Source organism: Coenobita brevimanus, chromosome 71 (assembly GCF_032717465.1).
Source record: "Coenobita brevimanus isolate Jiangsu-jjx chromosome 71, ASM3271746v2, whole genome shotgun sequence".
In the NCBI taxonomy this organism is placed as follows: Eukaryota; Metazoa; Arthropoda; class Malacostraca; order Decapoda; family Coenobitidae; genus Coenobita; species Coenobita brevimanus.
The window spans coordinates 22728135-22742976 of record NC_137024.1 but is presented as its reverse complement, the minus strand read 5'-3'; the positions used below and the strand labels follow the sequence as shown (position 1 = coordinate 22742976).

At 52.9% G+C, this 14842-nt stretch overlaps 2 protein-coding genes across 2 annotated transcripts; both read right to left on the bottom strand.

Annotated features, from left to right (window-relative positions):
- Positions 1 to 11569: 11569 nt before the first annotated feature.
- Positions 11570 to 13060, bottom strand: LOC145406701 (uncharacterized). The gene is made up of 2 exons (XM_080277803.1): positions 13049 to 13060; positions 11570 to 12055 (listed from the first exon to the last, which is right to left on the bottom strand). The coding sequence occupies exons 1-2, from the start codon at positions 13058 to 13060 to the stop codon at positions 11570 to 11572; spliced, it is 498 nt and encodes a 165-aa protein (XP_080133929.1).
- Positions 13061 to 13338: 278 nt separating this feature from the next.
- On the bottom strand, positions 13339 to 14133 carry LOC145406700 (uncharacterized). Its single transcript, XM_080277801.1, has 2 exons — positions 13979 to 14133; positions 13339 to 13774 (listed from the first exon to the last, which is right to left on the bottom strand). The coding sequence occupies exons 1-2, from the start codon at positions 14131 to 14133 to the stop codon at positions 13339 to 13341; spliced, it is 591 nt and encodes a 196-aa protein (XP_080133927.1).
- Positions 14134 to 14842: the final 709 nt, after the last annotated feature.

The window sequence follows — 14842 nt, the reverse complement described above, 5'->3', positions numbered from 1 at the left end:
TGTGCTCGCCGGGGAGAGGACGGCCACTGTGCTCCTCTCACCTGTAGTTCCAGGGCAAGGCAGAACCGCAGCGTCACCCACTGTGCCCGTCGGGGAGGGAACGTCCACTGTACTTCCCTCATCTGCAGCCCCTGCTGGGAGCAGGACCGCAGTGATGCTCACCGTGCTCGCCGGGGAGAGGACAGCCACTGTACTCCTCTCACCTGTCTTCCCAGGGCAAAGCAGAACCAAGACAGTGCCCACCATGCCCATCAGGGAGGAAACATCCACCATACTTCCCTCATCCGCAGCCCCCACAGGGAGCAGGACCATGGCAATGCCCACCATATTCACCAGGGAGAGGATGGCCACTGTCCTCTCACCTTCAGTCCCAGGGTCTTACCGCAGTGGTGCCTACCGTGCCTGCTGGGGAGGGAACGTCCACCGTATTTCCCTCGTCTGCTACCCCTGCGATGCCCACCAAGGGTGGAGCCCCTTGCTTGCCTTACTCCTCCAGAGGCCGAGTGGGATGCTCCTTTCGCTCTCCCCATACCCCAAGGGGTGGAGCTAGCTCCCCAGTGGAGTCGCAGCTGGAGAGGGTCTGGAGTGGCCCCATAGTGAGCCTGGGGATACACTCACTGCACCAGCGCCCATACATCACCGATCGCTGCAGGACTCACAGAGGAAGAGACGCTGTAGGCAGCCCCTGACGGCCTCTCAACAAAGGAGAAACCGCAACCCCCAGCCATCGAGGGACGCCCCCAGAACTCCCAGCCGAGGCCTTCCCAGACCAGCCGCTGAGCCGTCTTCCACCAAGGGCAGGGGCAAGGCAGCGTGCCTACTCACCCTGTTCGGCCCCAGTCCCAAGGGCCGACACACTCGTCAGCCCCTCCAGGGAAGGGCCTGCCTCTACGCCGCCCAGCAGCCCACACAAGACGACCCACCTATGACAGTGGTCCCGTGCCCCTCCCTGGGCGACACCGACAGCTACCCTGTCACCTGCAGTCACAACTCTTGTCTTTTGTGTCCACCATAGTGTTTTTAAACTGCCCATTTGTATTGTGTCCAGTACTGTATGTTTGTATGACAATATACGTGTAAGATTGGTTAACCTGTGTTTTTGAGCCATGTTCCTCTGGTTGCATGCTCTAGACCCGGTCTTGAAAAAAGCCCCAGATCAGTTCCTCGTACTCAGGGAGCAAGAGGTTGAACTTGAGTACATAGTATAACAGGCACAAAAATGAAAAACGACCTACAATGTATCAGGGATCGGCTCTGATGAACCACTAACTCTGTGCTTTAATGAAAATATTCCGACCTCTTGTCACAACAGTGATACAATGTCACTATATGTAGGACTGGATGTGGGTCACTCGTGTAAAGTTGCATTGTCACTTGTAAAAAGAGGTTGGAATATTTTCGTTAAAACAGAGATTTTGTGGTTCGTCAGAGCTGACTCCTTGACTCTCTTCCACACGGGCAGAACTGTATTCGACAGAAGAGGGACTAAGCTGTGTTGAGTCGTTATCTAAGGATGTTTACTTTTTTGTGGATATTCAAGGAACTCCGTACGAATTAGTCTCCTACTACTACAGACTATTGTTATGCAGCATATTCTGTGTTCAACTTCTTGAACTCAGCATACAGGCATGGACTTGGGTTCTTTTGTTCAGGACTGGGACAGAGCATGCAACACAGGAATAGGGCTCAAACACAGGCTAACCAGTCTTACACGTATATTACCTTATAAACATACAGTGGACTTGCACAATACAGTACAAAACTCAGTACAGTACTATATATGGAACACAAGGATCACACAGAGTCTAGAGCACAGGTAGATGCAGGTGGCAGCCAGGTGTGGGAGGGGGTCATCAGGAGTGGCTCTCGGGAGAGGCGCTGGTCTCGGGCTGTGTACTCAGGGGTCCAGTGTAGGCTGGAGGGCGGCGTCATGGGAGGCCCATTCCTGGTGGGGGCCTTAGGGGTGTGGTGGCCCTCGGGACTGGGGCCAAATAGGGCCAGTAGGCACGCAGCTCGGCGCCTGCTCTTGGTTGTGGTGGGAGTCCTGGTGGAGGGTCTGGTCTGGTCTGGGCCTGGGGTCGTCGGGGCACCCCTCGAGGTCCGGGGGCTGCGGTCTCCTCGGGAGGGGGAGGCCATCAGGGGTTGTCTGTGGCTGCTCACTCTAGGGGAGTCTGACAGCTGATGGGGGTGTCGAGGGCTCAGTTTCAGGGACAGGATACCCAGGACAGGTCCACTCCAGACACTCTCCAACTTGAGTCCTGTAAGGGAGCAATCTCCACCCTTAGTGATACAGGGGAAGCATGCATCTCACTCGGCCTCTGGAGGGGCGTGCCGAGCCAGGGGTGTCGCCCTCGACAGAAGCCTCTGGGGTAATGGAGGAGGGAAGACAAGTGGTCTCTCCTTCAGCTTGGCAGGTCCAGTGGACTCTTCCAGAACTCCACTCCAGGACAGTGGAAGGAGATCTGCTGGATTCTCCTTCCGCCTGGTAGGTCCAGTGGACTCTACTAAGGCTCTCTCCCTGAGTAGTGGAAAAAGGAAATCCAGTGGACTTTCCCTCTGCCTGACAAGTCTGGTGGACTTTGTTGGGGCACCACCCGTCCCAGGGACAGCAGGTGAAGGAAGTCCGACAGACTTTCTGACTCCTGCGGCAGGTCTGGTGGACTCGACCACTGTCCTGCTGCCAGGGGAAAGTCGCAGCTGAGGGGTATCTGGTGGATTCCCCCTCTGTGGGAAGTCCAGTGGACTCTACCATGGCTCTGCTCCCTTCCCTGGGACTACAGGTGGGGGAAGTCCGATGGATGTTCCGATGCCCCTGCTCCCAAAGGTGGGTGGCAGAAGTGAGAGGTCCGATGGACTTTCCCTCTACAGCAGGTTCGGTGGACTCTACTGCGTCGCTGCTCCCCTTGGGCTATGTAGGTCTAGGAAGGCCAGTGGTGTTTCCTCTTGTGATGGCAGGTCCAGTGGACTCTACCACTGAGGGCCTACATGGGACTGCATGAAAAAAAGTCCCACCCCGAGTCTGGTGAGTGCTGTCCTGGTCGGAGGGTAATGAACCTGGGCAATGCACTTCCCGTTGGTCTGGCTGGGTGGAAGAGGGACATATGGTAGCTTGGGACGTGGGCCAGTGTGGCTTGGGGCCCCTGTGAGCCTCCCCATGGCCTCCTCTTGGGGTGGGTAGCGTGCCCTCCCCGGGGCCACCTTATTGGGTGGGTATTTCAACTGTGATATTGTCAATAGATGTCTATCGGCCATCAGGTATATTGAAAGCACAGGTAATAAAGTTCGTTTCACATGGGCTTCTTCCCATATATGGATACTCTTCAATGAGAAGGCTGACGATCTAGCTCTTCAGGCTCTACATTCGGCCTAAGACTCTCCTGATATATCTGCTGAATATAGTTATACTGCTGTCAAAAGCATTATTAGCTCTCTTGCTAGCCAAGATATTACTAGACAGCATAATGACACCATAGCAAGTGGCAGCACTTGCTCTGTTCATTATGTAAACAAGGCTCAGGATTCTGATGTAACACATGGTCAAAGAGGTCGACTTCATGACGCTGTTGTAATGAGACTGAGACTAGGCTATAAATATTGTTATGCTAAGTGTTTTAGGGTCGGCTTCCCGTCTCTTGAACGCCTAGTGTGCAGCTGGGTTCCCTTCCTAGACCAGAGCTTAGACAAATTAGGGAGAGGCAGGACACTAAAACTCAAGGCAACAACCTTACACGTGTATTGACAAATTTTAAATGTGGAACACGTAGATGTTTCAACAACAGGAATCTGGGCAAATATAAGACATATGCAAGGATCATGGGCAGTAGTATCACGCAGGATACTAGTTGGACAATAGTTCAGGGCAATCGGTGAATAGCGCAACGAACAGTATTTAAGGTCTTTTGGGCAGGGGAATAGGTCACTGTCACTTTGAGGGAAATATACACTGTGCTTAGGATGGGCAACTTATTCACAGGTCTTGTAGAGCAGAGGAATCACACTATGGGGGGAGGCGGTGGCTCAATCGGTAGAGAGGTGGCCTGTAGTCCTACCAGACCCAGGTTCAAATCCCCGCTGGGGCAGGGAACAGTTTAAGGATTTGAATTTCATGTAAAGCAGACTTGACCAATCTACCGGAAGACCCGCCGACATGTTGTAAAAATAGCCCCGCTAATATCAATACATCAGTCCTGTACGAGACAGCCCGAGCATGTATTCAATATGGCTGGTGGGTGTTTGCGCCGAAGTGGTGACATGTAGAGGTGTATGGTATGTAGGAGGACTACTGGGCCTTGGGAGCAGGCTGTGAAGCCTATGTTCGGAGTTGAGCACATAAAAAAAAAAATGAGGGCAGAATCTAATGTTCACTAAAATCACTGCGCTCTTGTTGGGTCTTCCTTCTTTCTCTCACTATTTCACTATCTGTCCAAGCGTGACTATCATACATTAATATGCTTCGGACTTAGATTCCCTTGGATAATACACTGCCCAATATTCAGGTCACTATTACGCTTTCACTGCACTTTCACTGTCACATACTGTCGGTGGGGTGGCGACGAGGTTAGGGGGGCGGCGGGAGAGCTCACAGCCCGACTCCTAATGGGGGCTGAGTCCCGCCTGTGGCCTGTGTATCCAGCGGCCACGGGATCACTCGTAGGGGAGTCCTCTCTCGTCCGGGGCTGTGGGCGGAGAAGGGCCCTGCACTGACGGGGCTGGGAGCTGGCGTGCGGCCCTCAGGGTTGGGGCCAAAAAGCCTCCTAAAGTGCTCACTTAGGCGTCTGATGGAGGACTAGGGTTGTCTGCGTCAGGGTGGGGAGAGGTCTTGCCCGGGGGTCCTGGGGGCGGCCTCAGGGGCCAGGCGGCTGCGTTCTCCTGCCATTGAGGACGCCGTCAGGGGTGAGCTGCGGCATCGGTCTCATCGGAGTCTGTCAGGTATGGTCCCTCTGAAGCTGGCTGGGTGGAGAACAACCCTGGAGATAGCACGGGGCCTCTCCACAGGTCCTCGGGGCTGGGACCTTCCTCCTGGAGGTTGTCTCGTTGTGGGGGTGTAGCAGCACATGACGGAGGAGTGGCTGCTGGCCGTCTCCTGCCGTAGGGCCCAGCTACTGGCCATGGCCTTTTAGGGGCGGGGCTACCGGCCGTCGCTGAAGCCCGGCTACTGACTGTGGCCCATGCGGGGGAGCAGTTACCAGCTGTCTCCTGAAGGAGGAGTGAGCGGATACCGGCTGTCTCCTGACAAAGGTGGGAGAGGCTGCAGGCCATCTCCTGATTGCCTCCCAAGTGGCTACTGGTCCCGAAGGAGGTTTGAGCAGCTACAGGCTGTCTCAAGGGCACCTTCCGAGTGGCTACCGGCCATCTCCTGATGAAGGCGGGAGCAGCTACTGGCTGTCTCCTGAAGGAGGAGTGAGTGGCTACCGGCCATCTCAAGGGCACCTCCTAAGTGGCTACTGGCCGTCTCCTGACGAAGGTGGGAGTGGCTACCGGCCATCTCCTGATTGCGTCCCAAGTGGCTACAGGCCGTCTCCTGAAGGAAGTTTGAGCGGCTACCGGCCATCTCTTGGGCACCATCCTAGCGGCTACAGGCCATCTCCTGAAGGAGGTTTGAACGGCTACAGGCTGTCTCACAAAGGGTGTGGCTACTGGCTGTTGCAGGGGTGCTGCCTGGAGCTGTAGGAGTTGCTCCAAACCGATCCTGTCAAGGGTCAGCTCGCACATGAGGTAGTCTCCTTTTCCTGCTATGGTGGCGGTGGGCGAGTTCCGCGTCATAGGGGCGCGCAGCCTGGGCGGACTTATGTCCCTGTCGCCCGGGGTCGGGTCGTGCTCTGTCTGCTCCTTCGTAGGGTCCTCCTGGGGATGTCATGCTGCCCTCAGTCACTATTCCCGTCATTTTACCACCGTCGTTGGGGAAAAAGTCATGTCCCTGTGACTAAAGGTGGTAGACTTTGGTGTTGTTGGTGTGGTGCACGGGTTGGAGATGTTGAAGGGGGGCATTCCATGCTGTGCTGGCTGGGGTTTCGTCCATCTGGGTGTCACAGGTGATGAAAAGGGCGGACGTCTCAATGGTGGTGCGGAGGAGTCGCAGGAGGTGGAGGGGGCCATGGACGTGAGGTTTGTGTCTGAAGGGCGGCGCCCATGTGGCTCGTCGGATTCTCATGTTCGTAGGTCTTGTCTCCTGTAGAGAGCTGTGCTGAATGCTGGAGATCACCGTGGAGCATGGGGTTTTCTGACGAGGCAATGTGACGTGATGTCTCTGGGGAGTGGTGGTGGCCGGGATTTGGGCTTGGTGTAGCATGAGTGTGATGGGACTCGTGTTAGGAGGGGGATTGTCGTTTTGCAGTGAGGTGGGTGGTGTAGGGGTGGGGGTATATCGGGTGGGTGGGCGGGAAAGGCGGCCGGAGCATGCGATGGTGGTTTTTATGGTGGGTGTGGGTGGTGAGTTGGGTGTGTGTGGGCAGTGTGGTGGAGTTGAGGATGGTGAGGAAGTGGGTGGGGTGCGTGGGGGCAGTGGTACGGTGGCAGAGCTGGGAGTGGTGATGGGCAGTGGGTGGGGTGAACTGTGGGCGGGTGGAGGAGAGGCTGGTCCGTGGGCAGGACATGTAGCGATGGGCATGGGGGATGGGGAGGCAGGTGGGGTGCAATGGGGCTGGGGGTGGGGGGTGGGGTGAAGGCTGGGTGGGTTGAGAAGAGGTTGGCACATGGGCGGGAGCCACGGGACAGGTGGTAGCGGGTGTGGGAGATGGGGAGGACGGCAGGGACGGGGTGGGGAAGTCGGAAATTTGCGGCGTCAGTGAGTCTTCAGGTGAGGTGTGATGCAGCGTGATGGGGGAGGGGTGGGAGAGGACGGGGAGGGGAAGGCTGAGAGGGAAGGCGAGGGGCATATGTAGCAGTTGTAGGAGGTAGGGGGAGGCAGGGCGGGCTTGGAGGGGGGCGTGGAGCACGGGTGGGGTTTGGGGGAGCTGGAGCACGGAATGGGCGCACATGGTGATTCCTGAGTGTGCGGGGCGTGTTATGATAATCAACTGTCACTTGGTAGGGGTTGGGGACGTTGGTGATGGTGTAAGGTCCTGTGAAACGAGGTGCAAGCTTGTGGGGTGTAGGGAGCTGTGCTTTCATGACGGTGTCACCTGGCTTGTACTGGTTGGAGACAATGTCAGGTTGGAGGTCTAAGTTACTATGTAGGTGAGAAAGCCCCCTTTTGAGATGGTGAAGGGGGTCAGAGGTGGGGGAAGTTGTGGGGGGTTGTAGGTGTTGCCACACTGGTAGGGGTAGAGGCGTTTCCCCAAACAAACGCCGTAGCATGGGCCGAACAGGGTAGTACTCCTGAGGGGAATGGGAATGCTGGTGATAGGGAGAGCTGGAGCTCCTGTTTCACTAGCTATCTAACCATCCCCCTTTGCTGACCTTTTCAGTGTGACAGTAACATGGAGAGTAGACCAGCATACTCTCCCAAACATTTCCTCTAACTATCTATGCACTACACCACATGCACTTTACATTTCACACAACGTATCCCACTACGTTACAGGGGTTGGCGCCAGCAAGGGCATGCGGCCAGAAAACTTTGCCCCCGCCACCTAGTGGCGGACTTCTGGGGGGAGGCGTGGCGGGGGTTCTGCCGGCATAGATCATGGGTCCAGGGCGAGATGGGGCTCGTGCCTGTGCTAGAGGGTACAGGGCATTGCGGTTCCCAGGCTGCCGCTTCCGCCCAATAGAGAGGGGCCCGAACCTGGGAGTAGCGCCCCAGGAGGCTGCCCTATCAGTGGGTGTATAATGGCGGGATAGTTGCAGTGCCAAGACGCGCTTGGAGGGTGTCCCTGCAGCTGTCCTGGCAGGGTGCCCCGAGGCCACTACCACAGCCACTGGTAAGCTGGTGGGCTAGGGGTCCCAAACCATTGCCTGGACCTGGGATTGTGCAGTGAGTGGGACCTGTGCTGTGTCTGTCCCCATTTATTAATACTGAAGATGACAAAACAAAAAAGGTTTCAAAGCAAGCCTGAGGACAGTAAATCACCCATGGGGATGAGGGTGGGTTCATGGAATGTGGGAAGTTTGAGGGGAAGAGCAGGGGAAGTCGTTGAGGCATTCAGTAGGAGGTGGGTGGATGTGGCGTGTTTGCAGGAAGTCCGGTACAGGGGTGGATCAGCCAGAAAGATTGTTGGGAAGGACTGTTGCTATAAGTTGTTTTGGCAGGGGGGGACAGACGGATATGGAGGTGTTGGTGTGATGGTTGCAGAGAAATGGTTGGAATATGTTATGAATGTTTTGAGAGTAAGCGATAGGATATTGGTAGTGAAAATTCTGTTGGGAAGAAAGATAGCTGTGATTATATCGGCATATGCTCCACAGGCAGGATTGGATGAATCAGAGAAAGATAGATTTTGGGATGATTTAATACGTGTAGTGGGTGGTATGCGGGATGATGAGATAGTGATTTTGGGAGGGGACTTAAATGGTCATGTAGGTGAAGCAGCACAAGGTTATGAAGGAGTGCATGGGGGATGTGCATATGGTCTAAGGAATGCAGAAGGGGAAAGGATACTCGAGTTTGGGGAGGCAACGGACATGATTGTGTGCAACACATATTTTAGGAAAAGAGACAGTAGGTTAATTACGTATGAGTCTGGGGGAAATAGCAGTCAGATAGATTATTTTCTGGTTAGGAGGGCCGATAGGAGGTTAGTGAGGGATGTTAAAGTTATAGGAAGTGAGGAGTGTGTGCAGCAGCACAAACTATTGATTTGTGATATGGTGCTTAAAGAACAAGTGATGAAAAAGAGGACTTATGTACCTAGGAGGAAAATATGGAAGCTGAAAAACCAAGTAGTAAGGGATGCCTTCTATAGCGAGTTGAGGAGAGTGGTGGCTGAACAGGGAGCTGTAGACAGAGGCGTTAATGAACAGTACAGAGCCCTCAAGAACAATTTCTTGAGAGTTACTGATGTAACATGCGGCTGGACAAGAGGACCACCAAGACATAAAGTAACTTGGTGGTGGGATGAGGGTGTAGAAGCTGCAGTTAAGGAGAAAAGAAGGCTTTTCCGGGAATGGAAGAAGGGTGGTAGCAAAGAGGAATATTTGGCTGCCAAGCGTAGGGCTAGGAGAGAGGTATACAGGGCAAAGTCTGAGTCACAGAGACAATTACTTGATAACCTAAATCATGGGGAAGGGAAAAATATATTTAGGGTGGCAGGTCAGGTGAAGAGGGATAATCGGGATATCATAGGTGAGCAGTGTGTGAAGAATGATGAAGGAAGGGTAGTGGTGAACAGTGAGGATATTAAAGATGCATGGAGAGAGCATTATAACCGGTTGTTGAATGAGGAGTTTGACTGGGACAGGGAAGGTTTGGAGCCAGCAGATCCAGTGTCTGGCCCTTGGCCTTTGATTGATACTGCTACTGTGAGTGAGGCAATAGGCAGGATGAGGGTGGGGAAGGCAGCAGGAGTGTCTGGGTTGACTGCCGAAATGTTGAAGGCCTCAGGCGAAATAGGGGTGAGTTTAGTCACTGACCTGATAAATAGGATTATTTATGAGTGTGTTGTCCCAGATGATTGGCTGAAGAGTGTAATTGTAAATGTGTATAAAGGGAAGGGTGATGCCCTAGAAAGAGGAAATTATAGAGGTATAAAGCTTTTAGATCAGATAATGAAGGTAATGGAGAGAGTTTTAGAAGGTATGATTAGAGAAAGAGTGAATATTGATGAGATGCAGTTTGGGTTTATGCCAGGTAGGGGGACCACTGATGCCATATTCATTGTTCGACAGCTTCAGGAAAAATATATTGGTAGGAGAAGGGATCTTTATTTTGTTTTTGTTGATTTGGAAAAGGCCTTTGACACACGTCCCTAGAGAGGTGGTGAAGTGGGCAATGAGAAAGCTTGGCTTGGAGGAGTGGCTGGTTAGGGTGGTTATGGCCATGTATGTGGGTGCTCACACCCAGGTGAGTGAATGGAGATTTGAGTGATGAGTTTTCCGTGAATGTTGGTGTGCATCAGGGGTCAGTCTTGAGTCCCATGTTGTTTATCATGGTATTTGAAGCCCTTTCACGTGACTTTAGAAACGGACTCCTGTGGGAGTTGTTGTATGCTGATGATTTGGTGTTGATTGCAGAGAATGAAAGGGAGGCGGAGGAAAGGTTTAGGAAGTGGAGAGATGGTATGGGGCAAAAGGGTTTAAGGGTAAATGCAGATAAAACAAAAGTGATGATATCTAGGGTTGGTGGCGGTACTGTCAAAGACGAGGGAGAGTGGCCATGTGCAGTTTGCCACAAGGGCGTGGGAAGTAATTCCATCTTGTGCGGTGTGTGTGATAAATGGGTGCATAAGAGATGTACAGTAGTGGTATCAGAGGTAGACTGCGAGATAATGCTGATTTTATGTGTACGGCGTGCCGGGGTGAGCAGGTGGAGATCGTCAGACGTGAAAGGATTGAACTTGCTGGTGAATCTCTTGAGTGTGTGGAAGAGTTTTGTTATTTGGGAGACATGTTGTGTGCTGGAGGTGGGGCTGGAGCTAGCTCTGTGGCTAGGGTGAGAAGTGGTTGGAAGAAGTTCAGGGAGCTCTTGCCTCTCCTGACATTGAGAGAGCTCTCCCTACGTGCTAAGGGGTCTATGTATGCAGCATGTGTTAGGAGTGTAATGCTGTATGGCAGTGAGACCTGGCCAGTGAAGGAGGAAGACATTCGCCGGCTCAGACGTACAGAAATGACAATGATTAGGTGGATGTGCAGTGCGTCCCTGCGTCCAAGGCCTGAAGGGGCTGGGTTTACAATGGAAGAGTTGAGAGGTAGGATGGGACTGGAGTGTATTGGTGTTGTGATGAGGAGAGGTAGATTGAGGTGGTTTGGACATGTGGAGAGGATGGGGGATGATAATTGGGTGAGGAAGGTGAGAAGTGTTAATATTGGGGGTGGGTTTATGAGGGGTAGACCGAGAAAGACATGGGACGAGGTCATTAAGTGTGACCTTAGGGTTAAGGGACTGAACAGGGAGTCTGCAATGGATCGTGCAGCATGGAGAGCCGCCATTAGGTGACCAAGGCCGACACATGCAAGCATGTTGGAGCCTTTAAAAACGAAACGAAACGAAACGTTCGTAGGGTGATAGCTTGTGGGCAAGAATTTATGCCCCAGTGCACGATCTTGGCATGTGCGGGCCAGTCGTTGTTCTTTGTTTCTTCTATCTGGGTGTGGGGCTGGTTCATTAAGATGCGATGGCTTCGTTCGCAAATGGCGTTGCCCTGTGGCCACTAGGGGGATGAGTGAAAAGTGATACCTGAAAATTTGAGCTAACTCCTGCTAGATTTTACTGGTGAACTCAGGGGCGTTATCGGAGTGGATAGCCTGTGGGATGCAAAATATGGAAAGACATGACGGATCAATGCATCGGCAACTGCAATGGCGTGATGTTCCTTCACTGGACAATCGATGATGAATTTTGAGTATGTATTGACAAAAGTGATGACATACCGGTAGCCTGATTTTGGTGGCCCACTATATCGAAGGATAGTAACTGCCATGGCTTGTGGGCAGTGATGTGGCCTGACGGGCCGGCAGTGTGGGTGATGTCTTTCCCTTAGGTGCACACCTGGCAGGACTGGATAATATCCTTGGATAGGGTGGATGGGTTAGGGGTCCAATATGCATCACTGAAAACCTGCAGGAGATTCTTCGTGCCCAGGTGGATCCCGCTGTGGGTGTGTAGGTGTTGGAGGGCGTCGAGGGCGGTGTCGGGGGCGAGGACGATATGCCCCGACGGGGTGAATAGGTGGTCACCCTGGCGGTGTAATTTCTGGAAGAGATACTGGGGGATCCAAGGGGGTTGTTCTTCATATTGCCTCTGTTGGAGGAGATCGGGCTCGGGCTGTACGACATTGATGGGGAGACAGGAGAGAGCGTCCGCGTTTATGTAAAGTTTGCCGGGGCAGTAGGAGATCTCGTAGTTAAACTCCTCCAGTGTTTCGTGCCATCTGATGAGCTGGGCGTTGTGGGTGTCGGACTGCTGCAGCCATTGGAGGGATTGGTGGTCGGTAATGATGGTAACTTGGGTCCAGTGCTCCCACTTTTAGGTAGTTAAACCCAGATTTGGAAGTTTTCAGGAACTTAGGGAATAATCTGGGGATTTCGAAAAATTTAGGGAATTCTAGGGATTTTGTTTAAACACCAGGAATTATTTAGGGAATATGTCCATATGCACTTAAACCACACCGGCAGCAGTATAAAATACCATACTCAAATATCAACTTTTCAAATATCTCGCCTAACCAGTCAACCGCCCAGTGCCCACGTAGAAGGTACGGTATTCACTGGCTGACAGAACCCCACTCCCCGATTTGAAATCTCAGCCAGTGAAAACGCATGAGTCACGATGCATCTGTTGTCAGTGGTGATTTGCCCATCGACTCACTTGCACTGAGTGCCCTCAGCTGAGCAGCTTGGCCTCATCGTCAGGGTTGTATAACGTGTGTGGGTCACGTGGTAAGTGAGCTTAGCGTCATTTTTTCATTGTACTCTAAGATCTAAGTAATAATATAGTGTTAATATCTCAGTTATGTTGCAGTCATGAATGATGAAGATGCAAATAGTGACAAGAATTTGAATAACGACATATCTGTGTATAATATACACGGTGGAGAAGATTGATACGGATTAGGCTTAGAAGTTGGAACCTCTGCTAACTTTCAGACAGCAGGGTAAGGAGTTTGGGCCCATGAGTTTTTTACTATTATTAGCAAGTTAACAGTCAAGCTAAGAACCGCGTGGAACAATCGTTTTATTCATTAAAGAGCTTAGGATTTATTCTTTCATGATAGTGGGCATGGAAAAGAGAATTAGCCTAATATAAGGCTAAACGGGTGAACGAATATTAGAAATTTTCAGTAGACTCCTGAAACTGAACGCCACTCGACAGCCATAATCACTGAGTACTTGGCATAGACACAGTGTGTAGAAGTGAAGTAACCCTTCGTGTTTGTGTACATGTAGGCTTTTTTGAGTTTGTAAGTGATTATGCAAACCACTGGCAACACTAATGAAAAGTGACATTTTCACTAACCTTTTCCAGCATTATGCAATGAAGAATGTAGTGAGAATTATTTGGGGAATTTTGACCAAATCTAGGGAAGTTTAAGCAGCTGTCCGGGGAAATATGGCAATGGTAAAGTGAGAGCCCTGCTTGGGTTCCCAACAAGTATGCCCGGAAGTGTTCCAAAGCCCAGACAATGCCTAGGCATTCCCTCTTCGTAGTGGCGTAGTTTTTCTCAGCCTGATTGAGGGTGCGGCTGGCGCAGGCGATGATGTGTTCGCAGCCCTCCTGGACTTGGGCTTGCACAGCGCCTATTGCTATCAGGGAGACGTCGGTGTACAGTAGAGACGGAATGGAAGGGAGTAATTGGAGAAGGCCACGATTGGGGCGGAGATGAGTTTGTCCTTTCGTTGCTGGAAGGCGGCTCGTCTTTCATCCATCCAGACAAAAAGTTCTCCCTTCCAGGTAAGGTCGTGGAGTGGCTTCGCAATGTGGGCGATCCCCTTCACGAAGCGTCGGTAATAGGAGGTCAGGCCGAGGAAGGCTTGGACTCTGTGGACGTCTTGTGGAGGGGGAATGTCCGCGATGGCGCGAAGCTTGTCTGGATCGGGGGAGATGCCATCCTGGGAGATGACGTGCCCCAGGAATGAGACGGTTCTGGCGACCAGGACACACTTGGAGGGCCGTAGTTTGAGGCCGGCCTGTCGGATGCTGGGAAAGACTTTTCGGAGGTGCTGGAGGTGGTCGGCCCAGGTCCTGCTGAATACAATAACATCATCTAAGTAGGCCAAACAGATCTCCCAGGTGAGGTCGATGAGGACAGACTCCATCAATTGCAAGAAGGTGGCAGGGGCATTACAGAGGCCGAAGGGCAGGATGTTAAACTCGTAGTGCTTTCCGTTGCTGGTAGAGAAAGCGGTTTTGCCTCTGTCTTCTGGCCGCACTGGTGCGTGACAATACCCTGATTGGAGATCAAGGGTGGAGAACCAGGAGGCACCGTACAAGGAATCGATGGAGTTGTCTATCCTGGGGAGTGGGGTGGCATCCTTGATGGTGGTGTCGTTGAGCCAGCGATAATCAACACAGAACCTCATGGTGCCATCCTTCTTTTTCATGAGCACGACAGGGGAGGACCAGGGCCTGGTGGAAAGGGAAACGATTCCGCCCTCAGTCATTTCCTGAACCTGCCGGTCTTCTTCCTCCCGTTGCTAGGGATTCTTCCATCGGGATGGCTGGCGGATGAATGGACCTGTCGTGTGAATCTCGTGAGCGAGGTAGGTGGTAGTCCAATGTCGGTGGGTCCCACCACGAACAGGTCCTGGAAGTCCAGGAGAAGGCGGCAGAGGGTGTCGGATTGGTAGGGGGAGAGATGGTCGGGGATGGGGGGCAGAGGGGAGCGGGACAAAGCTCGGCTTCTTCCATCTCTCCTATTATGAGCCCTTTTGGTAGTGCTAAGGGGGAGGGAGTGAGGTTAGCAATTCGGACTGCCGTGACATGAGGGGGGAGAAAAGTGGGGGGCAAAAGGCAGGCCTAGAGGGTCCCGGTTGGCAGGTGGGGGGAGAACAGGACAGACGTACTCGTGGACCTGTTCGGGGGCAACCAGATTTCGTGGTGGGGGGGAATCGTTACTGTGGAGGAGGTGATGGCAGGGAACATTGGAGGGGAGGGGGAGAGAGTGAGAAAGGGGTAGGGGACGGGGACGGGGAGGGTGGGGGGGGTTTGGCTGGGGTTGGGGCGTGCAAGTGCACACTGCTGGGGAGGGGGGAGGGTCAGGGGACTTCCAGAACTGGAGCAGTCTGTTATGGCAACCGATGGTGGCTTTTA